The 18,144-nt window shown below is 37.2% G+C and overlaps 1 protein-coding gene across 3 annotated transcripts in view; it reads left to right on the top strand.

Annotated features, from left to right (window-relative positions):
- slc23a2 (solute carrier family 23 member 2) overlaps positions 1 to 18,144 on the top strand; it is a 43,167-nt gene that overhangs the window by 11,407 nt on the left and 13,616 nt on the right. For 2 of the 3 annotated variants that reach the window (XM_014967597.2, XM_014967596.2), the window contains exons 2-6: positions 6,501 to 6,549; positions 9,853 to 10,091; positions 10,797 to 10,895; positions 12,434 to 12,550; positions 14,874 to 15,031. In XM_014967597.2, the coding sequence (XP_014823083.2) occupies positions 6,501 to 6,549; positions 9,853 to 10,091; positions 10,797 to 10,895; positions 12,434 to 12,550; positions 14,874 to 15,031 (662 nt within the window). The remainder of the gene's footprint in view (positions 1 to 6,500; positions 6,550 to 9,852; positions 10,092 to 10,796; positions 10,896 to 12,433; positions 12,551 to 14,873; positions 15,032 to 18,144) is intronic. The other variant, XM_014967598.2, reaches the window with a different exon arrangement.

The following is an 18,144-nucleotide window of genomic DNA, read 5'->3' as shown; positions in this document are numbered from 1 at the left end:
CACCAACTTAAAGCAACAACGAATACCTTGAATTTAGATCCCTGCTGGGCTTAATGGAAAAGACAGCGCTGGAGATGCTGGGGGGTTTAGCAGCCTATCAAGGAGTACAGTCACGGTAAAAGTTGTCTGAGAACAAAGGTGAGAAATTACTCCCATTCATCTGCTGCTGACGCCAACCTGTGTGAGCCAACATGCTGCTCTACGTAGCAGATGGAGAAAAACTTTGAACATATCAACACTTTTACTGGTTTAATTAAAAATAAAGCTTCTCTAAGTGTTGAAAGTCATTTTTTATTTAAGTTGCTCCTCTTTAAAACCATTTTTACACTAATTCATCATCCTACGATTTTTTTATTTATTTTTTTTCCAACCACGTTTGATTTATCATCAGAAAAAGCTGTTTTTTTTTTTTTTGTAAGAAGAAGGGACTGGTGCCAAGTTGATGACCAAGCACCATTATACTGTGACTAGGCTCTAATTGAATATGCAAACTTAAACTTAATATGCAATTAAGTTTAAATCTTTTTGATGAGATTACTTTGGATTAATTTTAAATTGGAACTGCACCAATTTGAATCCCAATCTCAAAGACCTGCTTTCATGCAATGTTTTGCAGACTTTGATTCCAAATGCCATGCATTAAAACTCTTCATGCTAATATTGCTTTTGGCCAATTGGATTGTCTTTGCCTTTTTTATGCCAACACCTAATGGAGATATTAGTAGCCAAAATATACTGCTCTAAAATAGCAACACTGATGATGGAAAAAATATGAGGAAAATTACAATTAATTGTCATTGTTAATTTGTAACATTTTCTTTGCTTTTCATCAAATTAAATCATTTATTCCTTAAATCATTTATTCCTGGACATAACTGGTCTGCCTTGGAGTCCCATCAGACTTAATTTCTTTAATTTATTGGTTTTAAATTAATTATAGAATATACTTTGTTGTCTCCTAGGATAAATTTGTAAGGGTGTTTATTGCATAGTAGCTGCTGCCAAAACAATGTTTGCCTCTTTTAAAATGCACATTCTGTTACTGAAGTCCTTTTACAACATATTAAAGTTACAAAACTAGAGCAATGACGCAACACATGCACACGTGCTTGAGTTATAAAACCAGAACAGGACGGCCATCGTATGTTTAAGTGACTTTTATTTTTTCCATTAAGCGGTTAAATGACTCGGCATTTACACATGTGGCTGGGTCTTGTAACTTGTGTACCGGATTAAGAATGGCTCGGCTTTCCACAGACAGCTAGTGTGTCATTAAATAAAATGCTTCTTGTAAAGTCAGCACAGCATGTGCATGATGATGTCCATAAAAAAACAGAAATGGTTATTTTAGCTCAGCATTTCGGATACATTTTCAACCTCAAAGCATCAGCTGATCAGTTTTACTTTTGAAAATATCAGCATTTCTAAGCATTATTGACAATAAATATGGAAGTAACATAAGTAACACTCTGAATATAACAGAAGCTCCCATAAATAAATACATCTTGATATTAGTGTGTTAACCAAACTTGTTATCTTGAGTCAAGTTGCCACTCCCTAATGCCACCGGAGTTTGGGTTTATCTAGAGGTTTGCATTGAATTTAAAAACATTTGAATGTTAGGAAATTTATACGGGTGGTTTAGGTCAAAGCATTCAAATCAGCAGAAAGCAGGATTGTAGGTCTTATTTCCTTTACTAGTCATTCAGGCCTTAGAAAGCTCTAGGCAATTTATTGCAGGTAATGTTGCTGAAATAAGAAGATGCCAGACATTTCTTTGTAATCATTGGAAAGATGAGTCAATTAGGTGTTTCTAAATTTTAGCATTTTTTTAAACAAATAAAAAATATATATCTTTATGGCAAATTGTTGCACACTTTTTATTTGTGATGCTGGAAAAAGTACCTTACGTTTCCAGCTGGTGCAGTTTGCTTTCACACGGCACTGTGCCAAACAAATCAAACCCTTTGGAAAATCCTGTTCTCCAGGTTGACAAACCAAAACCTTCTTCATAAAATATAAACCAAATTGGAGTCGCATCAGATTTTAGTGGTTGCAAGATATTTCTTTTGTGATTGATAAAAGATCATGACCCTGCTAACATTAGATGTGCGCATTGTTCTGGTCTTATTTACCCAGAATGCCGTGGGGTATAGTCCGCTTCCTGCTTTTGGAGCGGTCTCTGGTCCGCTTGCATTCAGATATACATTCGAACCGCACCAAAGTTCACTTCAACTGAACTGAGACCGAGGTTTGTAGCCAGAGCAGAGTTCACTTTTTTTGGTCCACATCAGTTTGTGCGTTCACATCCCCCTAAACGAACCGGACTTTCTACACAAAGTAGAGTTAAATTGAAGACGACAAAACAGGGCTGATGTGAATGCACCTTACACCTAAAGCTTTTACAAAAATGTTCAGTTTCTTCATTAGCTTGGGTTTTCTAACTTGACCCCTTATGGAACTAGATGGGAATGGATTATAGTCAGGTTTTGTCGTCTTGTTATGCATGTAATCACATTCTGTATGACTTCTTCTCATTCCTTCGCTCCTGGAACATCTGCTGCTACCCTTTTATCTCCGGTTACCTCTGCTCCACTGGCAAAGAAGCCAGTCTCTGTAAACATGACCTTCCTCCTGCTTTACATTTCTCTCTCCCTGCTGTGGTGAAATAAAAACTCCTCACACGTCACCTGCCACCCTCGCTTCGAGTGACTCTTCATGTATAGCTTTTGACATAGATGCGTCTTTTTCAAGGAGTGCTATGTTCCTTTTCTTGGGGAAAAATGATTTCACAATGTCTCAGCTGACATTGAAAGTGTATTTGGTGGTTAAAGTTGAGGACACCAGAACAACATAACACAAATTCATAAAAATGTTGTGACTGCGAAACCTTTGACATAACTCATCATACCTAAATAATGAGGTATGTCAGAGTGGAAATCTTCTAAATTCACCCAAATAAATGTTTCACAATGTGACCGTTTATCAGAAAAAGCTTTTAGTGTTAATACTAAACCAGGAAAACAGCTTTTACTTTTATAGGGTAACCTTGAAATGCTTATTGGGACATTAAAATGACTAAAATTACTTTTCAGGGATGTTAATTTCGGTAATTTTACCTTCAGATATTTCCGCTTGGAAGCTTTTATTGCTGTATGTTTTGTACATACTATCCTTAAAGCTTTTACTATATTGCAGCATTTTTTTTTCTTTAATCAGTACAGATCAAAACTTTATGGATAGTCGCCATTTCTTTACTATGTTTTCTCTAAGTCAATTAAATAGGTGTCCCAATTTGATGACAATTCAAAAAGGAACCTTTTTAATTTATTAGAAAAATGTTAAAGTAAACTAATAATTACTGCATTTCTGCTCAACAAAATGTAAATGTTCATCTGCGGTCATTGGACTGACTCTTCCTCCTTTGGTATTTTAAACCTCTGCTCACACTTAACAGAAAATGAAATATAGTACACTATGAACTCTGCAAGGCAGGCCAAACTATCTAAATAAATGACGAGACAGCAACAAGCAGACATGCTTTACTAGGAGAACAGGTTTTCAAGTTACGACTTCACTCTCCTAATATTCCAACTTAAATCTGGTAAAATTATAAGTTCTTGTATTTTTGCTTTATTCTCATTGTACTATGACTTTATTCTCGTATTGTTATGACTTCTCGTAAGGTTTTTTGTCTACTTGTATTATTAGAACTTTATTCTGGTATTATTAGAACTTTATCATGAGTGAATTCTCATAACAACACTCCTCTATTCTCATACGACTTCTCATCATATGACTTTATTCTTGCAACTTTGTCTTTATTCTCTTAGTATTATGACTTTTTATTCTTGTAGTCAATTATTTTTTTTCTTAGCCTAATATTCCCACATACCTCTGCTCCTTCCTCCGCCTTATCAGGCTGTAGAGCCTTGAACAGCCTTCCTCTTCTGGAGTGAGTTAAAATAAAATAAAAAGAAGTGATTTCTCTTCTTATTTCTTCTCTCTCATAACTTATTTCGTCAGAATGCTCTCCTACACGAATATCCCTCCTCCTTTCCATCACACTTTACATAACAAGAGAAGTTAGATTTTTAAAACTAGATTTCTCTTGCGTTGCATAACCAGTTTCCCGTCTTTGTCTCGCTCCATTTCTCCATTCTTTTTTTCTTTACTTGTGTTGGTTATGATGCTTTGTTGGGTCTGGACTCCCAGACACCAAGCGCAGATGAGTTGGGCTGCAGGGGGATTAGTCTCTTGGGCGACTGAGGAGCCGGAGCATTTGAGGATTTCATGCTACAGTAGTGTGGCTCTTCTGGAGTTTGGCATGCCTCATCAGACCTTAAGTCACCCAGAGGCTGCTGGGATACTTCATGTCAGACTACACATCACACAGCTTACGCACAGTGCTGGGTTGGCTTCAGGCTGGAAACCACTGAGATCAGTGGTTTGCTCGGTTTTCACAACGTGCTGCAAAACATTCACAAGCTTGAATGTGACTGGAAGATCTTTAACCTCCAAATTAAATATCTGTATTTTCCCCTGACTTGAAGTTGAATACTAGCAGTTAAGATGCATGCCAACGTAATGTTTGTTTTTAGTAATTTAATTTAAGAAATTCAGTAATAATAATAAAGGCATTTAATTTCTCAAATTATGCAAGAATGAAATGCTGTTTTAAAACAGTTTTGCCAGCCTACTCATAAATATGCACATGCACTGCACATGTTCATTTTTTATATAAAACTAGGGAAGTTTTATACACTGACAACAGTCTGTGAGTTCATGTTGGTTGAAAAACTGCATCATCTTACAGTTGAAACAAGAAGTTTACATACACTGAATACCAAATACATTCTCTTTAAGTTTAGCTAAAATTTCCCAAATTATTTCTATTTGCTAAATGCCACAATAATGAGAAAATGAGACTTATTTGTCAATGTATTCTGAGTCAGAGGTTTACATACAGAAGATTGATGTGTCTTTAAGTAATGAGCCCACATCGTCGCGTCGTGGCTTTGTGAAATGCTGCATGTTCATTTATGCTTTAAATTGAGGTACAAATTAAAGGCAGCAGACTAATTAACACAGTTAACAGTGTACCAGTTGCTTACAACCAAAATTGGTCTAGAACACGGCCAACATTCTGACATGTTTGAGTTAAATGGAGGCACTGATGCAGGTATTGCACCACGTTTCAGGTGTGGCCTGAAAGAAGGGAAGAAAAAAATTTAGATACTTGAAGGTGCTGCATTAATCTGTTCAAATTATTATAAGCAAGCATAGACTTGATGGTAATCTCCAACCATAATACTAGGAAGGAGACGGGTTTGTGTCCCAGAGAAGAACTGGTTTTGATCCGAAATGTGTAGATTGACACCAGAACAAAAGCCAAAGATTCTCCTGAAGCTGGAAAGACAGAGACATTGTCCAGGGTGAAACTTGTTGTTTACCAACATGGCCAAAAGGGCGCTCAGTGAAGAGGAAGTAATTGCATTAAAATGCCAGAATTTAGCTTGGTAATGGACACAGGGAAATATCTTTATTTAAGAAGACATGTCCTGTGGTCTGATGAAACTAAAGTGGAACCGTTTGGCCATAAGGAAGTTAAAGCTCCACTGTAAATGAAGTGGCTGAAGTGGTTACAGAGTGGCTTTGTCAACAGAGTCGATGTTTGGCCGTCACAAAGTCCAGATATCAATGCCCCGGAGAAGTTGTGGGCAGATCTGACAAAGAGTGAGTGAGGTGACCTACAAACCTGACAGTTACACTGGTTCTGTCTGGAGGAATGGGCCAGAACTCCAGCAAACAGTTGAGAAACCTGTGGAAGAAAACCTGGAAGATTTGACCCAAGTCATACAATCCAAAGGCAATGCCACCAAATACGTAAAGTAAATAAATCTGACATGTTCCGTCATTGTGGCACTAACCAAATGGAAATAATTTTAATGATTCCAGTTGATCAAAAACAAGAGAAGTTTGGTCTGACTTAATGTCTTTTTATGAATTGGATTTCTGGTTGGAGGATATATTTTTAGCATTAACGAGGCCTAATTGGTATTAAATAACGGATCAGGTTTCATGTTTTCATCTGTATGAAAGCTAAAATGACTTTTGAAAAAGCTGAGCTGTTGTTTAATGTTTTTTCACTTCAGCTAAAGAAATTACACCATCTCAGGTTTTTTGTAAATCTTGACCTCTGACCTCTGCTGTTACTCTTTTTAAAAGCTCTGCCTACATGCATAATCCTGCAACTTGTTTCAATGTGGAGGGATTATTCTGCCATACAACCTTATCATCAGCACATTAGTCACACTAATACGTGTTGTTTGTGATTAAATGCTTTCTGTCAAATTAACTTTTGTCTCACCTCCTCTTCCTCTTTATCCTCGACCCCTGTGTGTTTCTCCTCTGTGCCTCCCCCCACCTCTTCTTCTCGTTGCTCTCCTCCCTCCTTTGACTTCCTCCTGCTTCTCCTTTCTCTTGCTCCTCCCACACAGATGCTCCCAGCCGCCCAGCTTGACAGGAGTGATGGGATGTGTCAACTAGGTATTACACCTGTCCCAACATCTTACACTGCAAGCAGTGACAGTGGCTGGGGAGGGTGTGGGGCTCCAGAACTTTAATTTACGACAGGAAACGGCTCTCAAAAAGGCAGATTTAGGAAAAATGAGGACGAATACATTAAAGGAAATTATATAATTTTAGGGCTGAAGGGATAGGAGAAGTGTATTTTAGTATTTGTACATTTCTGTTCTTGATAGAAAATACTGGCAGGAAATGAGCAGATAAATTAAGGATGCAGTGTCATTTTTGACAGATTCAAGTTGTTAGAAAACTTGCATGCTTCTCTTTTAGTAAAATATGATTGAAGTCGAAATTACTGGTTTTCTTTCTGCTTTTATTAGAATATAAAGGCAGGGGCGTATTTACAAGACTGGGCCCCTGGACTGGAGTCAGTTTTGGTGCCCTATCCTCTAAAGAAACATTATTTTATTAAAGCAAATTATACTTAAATAACAGGAATGGATTGAAAGGTTTAATACGTCTCCTGTTTCCAAAGAAATCAACTAACTTAAGTTTACAAATACTTGAATATTGTTTCATAAAAATCTCATATCAATACAACTCACCAAGTTTGGACCTATGACTTTTATATAAAGTTTTTTTTGTTTTGTTTTTTTGCAAAGCATGCATTAAAAAATAATAAATATAATAACCTTTGGTCCCTCCAGATAGTGGGGCCCTGTTAAAGCACAGCCCTTTCTGACATCTAGCCCAACATTCTGCCTTAACGCTTCAGAGGAAGTTTAGACATTTCTGCTGTCTATTTTTGAGTTGAATATGTCACCATGACCCAGTGATGGACAGAATAATATCACTTCTTGTTCAGCATAACATGTTGAAAGTGTTTCACGTTAAATGTTGCTAAATGAATTGGGTAGAAGTGAGTTTATTTTTATTATTTTTTACCATAATACAAACATAGCTGGCGTTATGTGACTGCGCATCTTTCTTGCGTACTTTTTGGATTCCTCTATAGTTAACTGTATGGCTATGACTGCATGGCACAGCAACACAAATACCGCTCTTTAAAAACATTCCCATTTAAACTCTGACGAAGTTGTTGTTCCATAAGGATTTTTTAGTTACTAATGTGAAACGCATGAGTCTTTTCACACAGTTATTTATTGACTTATGGAGACCAGCTTGCTGGTTCAGCATCATTCCTAGAATCAATCACTTGAAATAAAATGATCTTTTAAATGACTAATTACACTGGCATCATGCAAATCAACAGATTAAAAACAACTTTAACACTTTTTTTTTCAGTTTAGTTAATGCATAGTTCACTGACCATAACGGTCATTAATTTTAAGCAAAACATTTTGTCAAATGCCATCATCAAGAAAATACATGAAATACGTTAATCAATTTTCCAGTTACCAATAATCAAAGGCAACTTAAAGGAACTCTGTGTTTAAGCATTGTTGCAGTTTTCTGGAAAAACGTCTCTTTGGATTGAAAGGGTTGCATAGCCTTTCTCTGTTCATAGACTCAATGAAAGGAACCAAGTGATGCATTTGTTCTCATTATTAGGGAAGATAACAGGGACTGAACCAGAGGAACATCTGTCAAGGTCGTGTTTTACAAAGAAACCGAGAATTAGACACAACCATCATGTGACTGATGAAAGCTGAAAGCTTTCTTCCTGCTTTTGTACCTGTTTTATTTTTATATCATCTCTGTTTTGAATACTCTCTTCTTCCTGTTCTGTCATTTTTTCCCCCATGCTTCACATTTTTTTAATTTTTTTATTCATTTCCGTGCCAGACTCTGATGGCAAGAGGAGTCAGTTTCACATCCGATCACATTAATAATCCCGGCTTTTTGTCACCTGGACCAAAATCTACAACTATTTTAAAAGCCAACACAAAAATATATATGTATATTTTTTTCCCTGTTCAACAATAAAGGAAGCATACAATATTTTCGTAAAACAAAATAAAAATTTTTTGAAGGAAATTAATACATTTCCATTACAAATGTGCGTACACTCTATTCTCAAAAACACAATTTTATGACTGTGGTGTTTCCATTAAATAAATATAATTAAAATCACACATGAATAAGTTTGTTCACGCGATCATTAAAAAACATGTCCGCCATCATTTCCTGCCACTTCCTGTCTTTGTCTTTTCCCCCAGTAGTTACATCCGGCTGTTGGTCATGTGACTCGTGTGATGTAAAAAAAAGTGTTTCCATTTGCAGTTTTGCTAAATACAGTAACTCTGATAGTTGGAAAAATGTTTTTCGAACTTTTGCGTGTTTCCATTAAGCAAATTTAATTTTGTAATTTCAATTTGCTCAATTATATGGTTAATGGAAACACAGCTAATGTTGCGGAGTGAAGAGGAGTTTTGCATGATTGCATCCAGTTGGCTTATTTTTTGACTCATTTGGAGAAAAAAAAAGTACAAAAATAGAGTCCATTCTCAGCAGAGAACTGGATTTGGGTCAGTTTCTCTCTGAAAACAGCTGCTGTGTATTTGGTCGAGCTGAATAAATTGATTAAATGCAGATTAAGGTCTGCTTCACAGTGAAGGTGGCAGTACAGGTGTGGTCATATTTATAAAATGAAAGAAAATACAAAAGGGCTGGTTATTAAAATATACATTTTTGCTCCTAAATAAAAATAATTTCTGTTAACCACCTTTGCTATGGGTCAAATTAGTCCCATTCTTGAATTGCAGCTTGGGGCCACAGAAAATCAGTCCCGGGCCTGCAAATGGCCCTCGGGCCAGACTTTATGCAACCCTGATATATATGACTTTTAAATGATCAATGACTCATCCAAAGATGACTCTTTTTATATTTCCGCTGTTGATGATTCAAAACAATAAAACGTAAATGAAGGTTTAAATTCAAAATGGCGTCTTTGGATTCATGTTTATCCTGATTGGATGACTGACTCTCAGTTTATGCTTCTGATCTGAACATGACTTGTTGCAGAGGTTAGATCCTGAAGGAAAACCTTTCAGTTCTCAGCTAATCGCCTTCCCAAGTCTTCAGAGTGATATTTTTTATTTTCTGCTGCAACCAGAAACGCCTACAGATGCCAAAAACAGAACTGAAAGGACCTGATGTGAAACAAAGAGGCAAATTTAGCCATTTTTAAAAACATAACTGGGAGGTTCACTCCTTTCTTCCCCATCATAAAACGAATACTAATAGATCAAGACGTATAACCTTGAAGCCTCTGATGGTCCTCTGTTTAATTAGAACATGAGGTTTTGTTATGCTGATCAGAATATTGATGGTTATCTGGTTTCGTTTGTCGTTTGGCACCAGGAGAGGAACTCCTTGATGATGATGATGATGATGATATTGGACTGAGGGATCCGTCTGCAGTGTTCACACCAGAGCAGAGAGATACAGGAGGGACTGAGGCAGAGGAGGAGGAAGAAGACATCGACGAAGAAAAGATGGGAGTGGGAAAGAACACCACCGCCAAATCGATGGACAGCAGCAGCGAGGGCGGAAAATATGAAGAGGAGGCCAAACATGGAGCCGATTTTTATCCTATTCCGGTAAATAAACTGAATTTAAGGAAAGGCTTTATGGTCAGTGAACTAAATTCAGTGACCTGAATTCAGTTCACTGAACTAAATTGAGGAGGGAATTCAGTTCACTGAACTCATTCCTGAATTCATTCAGCTCAGAACAGAGTTCAATGAATTCATTCCTGAACATTCATCTGTACATCCATCTGTCCATCCTTCCATAAGTACATCCATCATAAATTTATTAAACTCTATTTAAGTTTAATAACGGTTAAATAACTGAGACGTCTGGAGAAATCAGTGATTTACCATGAAGGCTGTGTTGGAGCCCCGGCTGTTCGTTTGTTTCAGTAACGCAGCCTTCCTGTGTGTTTCTGTGTAAATCCAGTGGTGAGGCATTTTCAGTTACGGACGTGATTGGCATTTGGTCTTTATTTTAAAATGGTGAAAACGATCCTGAGCCTGAAGGTCAGGCTCCCACTTTGCCAGTTAAACAACATTCCAGCCTTCACCACTGCCTACAGCCATTGTTGCTGACAACAGAAACATAAAAACCCACTAAAATGTTGTTTTCTGGTCATTAGATGGAGTTTCTGGAGGAGATTCAATATAATATACTTAGTCATTTTATATCTTTCTCTGAAGATGATTAGTTCTGGTTGTGAACCAAATCGGAGAAGATGTCAGACTGGTAAATAAAAACCTGGACCATCTTAATTTTGTGTGTTTTAGGTTGTGGTAAACGGAGTTGGTGGAGCCACCGGAGATCAGGACACGGAGAACACCGAGCTGATGGCGATCTACACCAAGGATAGTCAAGCAGCAGAGAAGGTCACTGAAAATAAAAACATGAAAGGGAAATACGACACAAGTAATGTCTGTCGGAGGGGGAAAAAAACGAACACAGATGTAATCACAAGACTGTCACATGATGACACCATGGTAATGCAGTCAGCAGTCCTCTTTCTATTGAACTTCTCTGGAAAGAAACGTCGTTTAACCACCAGATTTATAGCCGACTTTCTGGTTTCAGAGGCTGGTTTTGTTGGGTGAAAGCTTTTATTGTGAAGGAGCTGGGTATATTCTGCTGCAGAGAGAGGATGCAGTAAACTGTCAGCTTCTTATCAGGGAGATTAAAACTGAACTGGGAAACCGCTTTGTGATGCCATTATTACACAAACTGATTTTAAGATGGCAGTACGACTCACCACATTGGTCTGCTCTCGCTTTAACAATAATAAGCATCGGGACTTTGAAAATCTGAAATTATGCTTTTGTTTTTGTTATGCAACCCAAAACTTTAACACCATAGGGAATGTTAAGTTTTATGTTGATAATATCATAGAACTGATTACTCCTGAACTTTGTGATCCAGTAACTTTATAAGCCCTTTTTTAGTCATGTTCATTTATAGTGTCTTAATATGGTATTCAAAAGTGTTGTGCCGTTTAATTTTTTTAATTACAGAGTAAAATAATTTTTAAAATCACTATTACAGATTACAGAAAATAAACTTGATATAATTTAGGATTAGGCACCTATTGTCAGGCTCAGGGTGATTGATTCATGTAGCCATACTTTAAATAATTTTATTTTAGAGTTTTAAGTGAAAAATCAAAAATATTTACAAGTAAGTAAGTTTTTAATGCATTGAGATATTTATTTGTGCTATATAAATTTAATTTTATTTAAAATTATTGCTTGATTCTGATGATGAAATTGTTAAATATGAAAGTTGGTTGAGAGTTTGTCCAGTTTTACTTTTGTGTGAACGGTGAAGTCTTACTTGTGCGACGTGGCTTTATAACTCTTTCACATTGTCTCTCGTGACGATGTGAAAGTTTCATCCTTTTGCAAGGCACTGAAAACCAGTGATGAGCAGACATGTTTTTTTAGCTTACTACCACATTTGCATGAGGCATTTCTTATTCAAATCTAAAGGAGGTGTACGATTTGACTATCTTTTACTCTTCTAACAAAGTTGTAAACAAAAAAATAAGTTTCGAAAAACACAATTGAATTGTTCTTTTTTTCCACATGTAATAAGATACAGATGAGCACTTCTGCTGAAGAAAAGGTCGACTCATGTTACCATGACAGGGTTTTTTTCCTGTGTCATCATGACTGTGCATTTTTTCTTTGACAGACTAAAAGGTTTTGTTTTCCCACAGTTTCTGTCTACTTTTGTCGTCTTTTCATGTTGAAATCTTCTCTTTTGTCCAAACTGTTCAGACATGCCCATCAAAGTTTATTTTTTTATGTACCCAACTAGAACACATTATTGTCTCTCTTTCTAAAGCTACTTTGATTTAAGCAGGTCAAAGATATTCATGCTGTTTTTTTCCCTTCCCCTCTCATTGTATTCATAGAGCTCGATTTCAGAGACACTCGACAGCACAGACAGCATGGATGCGAGGAGGATGGACATGATCTATACCATTGAAGACACCCCGCCCTGGTACCTGTGTGTGTTCTTAGGCTTACAGGTAAATCTGCACGTAAAGCCGGATTAAATAAGAAAGAATAACACCACCTACACGTTTATGTCCTCCGTGTGTTCAGTGTTTTTCCTCCCATCACTTGGCACGTAACCATGCAGCCTGACTCAAAAATAGGATTTGTTCCCATCAGACATCACGTTAATGTTCCCACAGAGCGACCTCAGCGTCGTTTTGTCTGACATGGGACATTTTGTCATGCGTCATCTCCCCTTTATGCCTCAAATCTGTGAGGTGGATGACCTAAACCTCACAAATGTACAAATGACGTGGGTGCAAAGCCCTACAAAGACCACACAGTAATTATATTTACCAAACATACACGCATGGAATAAGTCCTAAACTACTGTTTAAATAAACGGATTTTGTGTCTAAAATAGCGGATTGAAGCGTTAACAACAATATCTCATCCTTGTTTTTGTTTTTCTGTCACCAGCAAAAAATGCATCTGTACCTCGCTCTTAGTTTTTCATATTTTCTTTTCATTTAACCTTTATTTTGCCAAGATTAAAAAAAATAATTTAGAACAGTATCCTGGGCTAGGCCACAGCAGAGCAAGATAAATATATGAAACTTTCAACATTTAGACATTTAGATAAGTTTGACTCCAGTTACACAAATCATTTGATGATTGTTTTCCTCGGTTTGCGATGTTTGATAAATGGTGATCAGTCTGTGTCTATAATGAGTTTGTAACTGTATAGAAACAATGTTTTGCACCCAGATTTATGGCATTTTAAGAGACTTGGACTATCAGCAGCTTTTTCTTTTGTTTTACATCTAGTGACTAATTGGGTTGAAAAGTTTTGAGGAATGCAAACTGTAAATGTTTCCTGGGCATGTTCCATCCAGCTCCAAAGCATTTAGCTTCAGGCTAATAATCTTCTAGTTAAATGTCAGGGGTAAGAGCTGAGTGTGCCCAACACACACGTCAAATTAATCACGCAGGTGTGGCTTGATTAGTCCAGCTATGTTCTGGTAAAGACATGAATGTTTTTATAAGAGATGTGTTACTGGTTTTAGCTAATTCTTTTCTAGAAATTATTTTATTTAATTATACAGTTCTGGTCAGAAGAGCAACTACATACTCAACAGGAGTGACTTTTAAAACAAGAAGTGGTTGCACAAGTTTGAATATATAATGGCTTTTCAGAAACCCTCAAAGTGTCAGTTACACACACACACACACACACACACACACACACACACACACACACACACACACACACACACACACACGTGCGCGCATGTCTCAGCAGAGATGGATGGAGAAGCAAAAACTCTTGCCAAAGTAAGAGTTGCACAACTTCAACATGTTTTGACTCAAGTAAAAGTAAAAAGTAGCCATCCAAGAAATTACTCGAGTCAGAATAAAAAGATATTCAGTAAAAATACTGGAAAAAGTAAATTACTGATTATAATATTTGATTTAATTGTTTAAAGTGATGGCATCCAACAAAAAAAAACTACAAAACACATTTTAAGCAGAATACTTAAGTTTTATATTGAATTTTTTTTAATACAGGGTACAGTGTTTACTGCATCTTCTTCTCTCAAAATGGCTCAGCACACTGCAAAAACACAATCTTACAAAGTGGTTGCACAAGTATTTTTGGTCTAATTTCTAGTGAAAATATCTTATTGCACTTGAAATAAGACAAAACTTAGTAACTTTTAGCAAGATAGAGACTTGTTTTAAGTCAAGAATTCATTAACTTTGATAAAAATGTACTTGTTCCATTGGCAGATCATATAACTTGAATAAAAAGAAATTTGTCCCTCTATTATATTACTTAAGTAAAACTAAATATGTTGCAATAAAACTTCTTCTAAAAGTACTTTGTTTCCCAGTAATGTAGTAAATGTAACTATTTATTACCCACTCCTGCAACCAATCAGAGCCGGAAGGAGGTCTTAACGCTGTCAGTCATGCTCATGTATGTGCTGTTAAATGTGCTAATGCAAAACAAACAACTTATAGTTCCAGGAAAGTGGTTTATCTGCCGTCATTGACGGCTAAGCTAACTAGCTTGAGCATTTGCAGCAAGCCCTGCTGACTGGAAAACACTGTAGCTCAGAGAAAAGTGGAGGGTGTAAGCAGCATGTACATGAGCATGACTGACAGCGTTAAGACCCTCCTCCTGGCTCGGATTGGTGGCAGAGGAGCACAATTTTGTTTTTCACAGATTATCTGTCTTATGTCACAACACGGTGATAATTTTAACAAATATGTAAATATGTTTTTTATTAAAGTTACTGCAGCTTTAACTGATGATCTTGTGACTGACGTCTTTTTTTTTTTTTTTCCCAGCACTACCTGACGTGTTTCAGCGGGACCATCGCCGTCCCGTTCCTTCTTGCAGAGGCCATGTGCGTCGGCTTCGATCAGTGGGCCACCAGTCAGCTCATCGGGACCATCTTCTTCTGCGTCGGCATCACCACCCTGCTGCAAACGACGCTGGGCTGCAGGTATCCAACAGTCCAGCTTACAGTTTCCTAAAGCTGGGGGGCCATTAATGCCAACATCTGGTTCCTCTTCCTCCACCTTCCTCTTTTGGTCTCTGTGGTGTGAATAAGTGTGCAAGCATAACTTTGTTGGGTCTACTCAGCATTCAAGCATTACTTGGAGTTCCCTGTTTCGCTCATGTGACTGTTGTCCTTTAAGACTCGGACTTCCTCTTTGCCAAGAGGAGAAAGCAGCTTGTGTTTCATAAACTTGGAAGTGAAATTATAAAATTCCTGAAACTAAACACAGGAGATTTACAGCACTTCAGGGATCGAGCTGCGTGTCGTTCAAGTGTTGCATCACATGCTGGCAAGTGGAGTGAAGAACCAAAACTATAATAAATTAAATCCGCAGGCATTTGCTTATGAGAAGCTGCTTGGAAGACCTACTTTCAGAAATACAAGTGCAAACATGTCAGGAACAAGTGAGGTGACCCAGTTCTCACAGATTTGTTCTCCAACATAAATACATATTTCTGCTGGTCTGTTTACAAACATTTATCTAACCTTCCTCCACTCTGTGCCTCCTGGTTTTAATCTTTTTAGCATAAAAGTTTTTAAACTATATGCTTCTCATCCTTATTTTTCATATAATAATTTACTTTTTCTTATCAACAAAGGTATTTCTATTGGATGTTTTGTATATTTTGTGGTAAGTTTACAGTTAAAAGTAAAGTTTAAAAAAAAGAAAATGAGCAAATTTCATTCATATTTGTTGGAACAGGAACACGTTTTCGTGATTAGGAGCACATATGTAATTTTACAGACTGCAGTAGTTATTAAAAATAAAGAATATACTTTATTATATAGCTGTCCTGCATGTTTTAAACATTATGCAGCATAATAACCTAAAGATGCTTTAGAAATCTCCAGTTCTTTCTCCCTGGTTGTCTGATGTGTTCTTTCATCTTCATGACGTTTTTTGCTCTCGAAAGTTTTCCATCAAACCTTTCAGGACTTCACAGAGCAGCTGGGTTTATACTGAGTGTGCAAGCTTGTCTTTCAGAAAGTAGATCTTCCAAGCGAATGCCTGTGAATTGCCAAATTCAAAGTAAGTTGATGTTTTATGGTGTCTGGAAAATGAGTTGTTTCAAAAACCTCCAGAATGTAGCTTGTTTCGTAGCAACCCAAGCTGAGCTCCAGCACATTTGGTCAGCTCTACAATGGCTACTGGAAAAGTGCTGCATTCTTGTTGGTGGTGCAGGAGGCTCCACATCTGCTTTTCTAAGATGTACTGTTGTATAATGGTGTATCTATTTACAGGCATTTTTACATTCAGCTGTAAATGTTGAGTTGGGGGTGTGGCCAGCTTCAACTTACCTGGATTTAAAGGGACAAGAGGCCCAAAACCAGCTCATTCTGAAAGGAGCTCAAAATGGGCAGAACTGACCAAACTAAAATCTAATTAAGTGACTCTGTGCAAAAAATGTAGTGAACATGTTTTGTATAGAACATTGATCTTTCCTAACCTGTTCAGGGAAGCATAATAGATCACCTTTAAGTGGCATGTGAAGACTAGATGCTCTGAATCATCATCATCACATAAAACATACTGAATATTGTGGTTGTACTATCATAACGTTTAAGAACACTGACGGACTATGAAGAATTTGTACGCCACTGTACATGTGAAGGCTGATGGGAAGGCTGTCTCTGCATGCCGTTATCATCAAGATGGTTTGTTGTCAGAAGGAAATCAACCGCATCGAGCCGGGAAGACTGTTCCTAGATAATGAGGAATAAAATGGCATCTACTGTCAGCATGACATGGCTCTCAAAAAACTAACACATCAAAAGGGAGGGAGTAACCACGGCAACTGGTGACATCACCTGGCAATTATTATTTTTAGGCTAATCTTGTAACTGAATCTGGAAATACCTCATTGTTGAATTACATGCTTTGTTACAATCATCTTTGCATGTCACAGTTGAAAGGATGAGATTATAGAAAGTCTTCAGTTCGCACATGAAGTAAAATCTGTTTGATGTGGTAGAATGACATGAAAGTGATGTGAGAAAGAGAAACTGATTTTATTGTGACCGCAAGTTTCCACATAGCTCTGTCAACCATTTCACATCTCTTCCAGTGAAGTTAAACTAGTTCAAGGGCATTGTCCTTATTTACAATCATGTTTTGTTGTGATTTCATATATCTTAGTGCTTGATTTATTATTTGATTTTACCCAAATCAGATCTTTTGGCACAGCATATTTGGTCCCATTTGAGTTTGAGGTTTCTTCTGTGAGTCAGATCTCCCAACTCAGAGAAATTCCTGTCCTGGAAATTCATATTTCCAGGACAGAATTGGATAATTAAAGTGTTGGGCCAAAATGGGAAGGAAAACGAGTGTGTCAGAGGCTCTTGGTGCTCGATTTAAGTTATGTAATCTGTTGCCCTTTCTGACTCTTTTGCCCGGTTCCAGCCACAGACTGGCTTTGGCTTCAGCGCCAGTGGCATTCCTGTCACATCAGCGGCTTTCCATCGCTCTCTGAGCAGAACGATAAGCTCTGTCTCTGGGTTTTACTGAAATGCCTCTGAAGCAGAGAGGGAGAGACTGAACCTGACTTAACATGAGCATAAATAATAACATTATGTGTTAACACAGAAATGTGTTTTATGTTTTATCTGAAACATATCCTGTTCAAGATGATCAGTTAACAAGATGTTTTTCAAGAAAAAAAAATAGATTTCTGTTCTTTAACTACGCTATCGGGACCAAAACAATTAATCATGATGAATCAATTCCTGCAATAATCGACAACTAGTAATTGATTAATCATTAACTGGAGAAAACGGACTCAAAAAAGGCCCAAACTGTACAGTTATGCATTAAAAATAAAAACAAAACTTTCTTTATCTGTAATTAGGCCTGAGCAGCTAAGCGCTGCGAAGGCCTATTGTAATTGTTTCGTTTGTAACTCCTCAAGTGGAAGTTTTAGTTTCACCTGGTTTGCATTGACGGATTGGATTCAATGCAAAATAATCCACAGATCCGCTCTACGCTGCATCGATGAGTTGAGCAGAAAGCGCTGAGCTTCTCAATGTCAGGATTTCTTTTAGCTGTATTTGCTACCAAT

This window comes from Poecilia mexicana, unplaced genomic scaffold (assembly GCF_051168715.1).
Source record: "Poecilia mexicana isolate PSO_F unplaced genomic scaffold, ASM5116871v1 scaffold_9, whole genome shotgun sequence".
NCBI classification, from domain to species: domain Eukaryota; kingdom Metazoa; phylum Chordata; class Actinopteri; order Cyprinodontiformes; family Poeciliidae; genus Poecilia; species Poecilia mexicana.
This window is presented reverse-complemented; position numbering and strand designations above follow the sequence as displayed.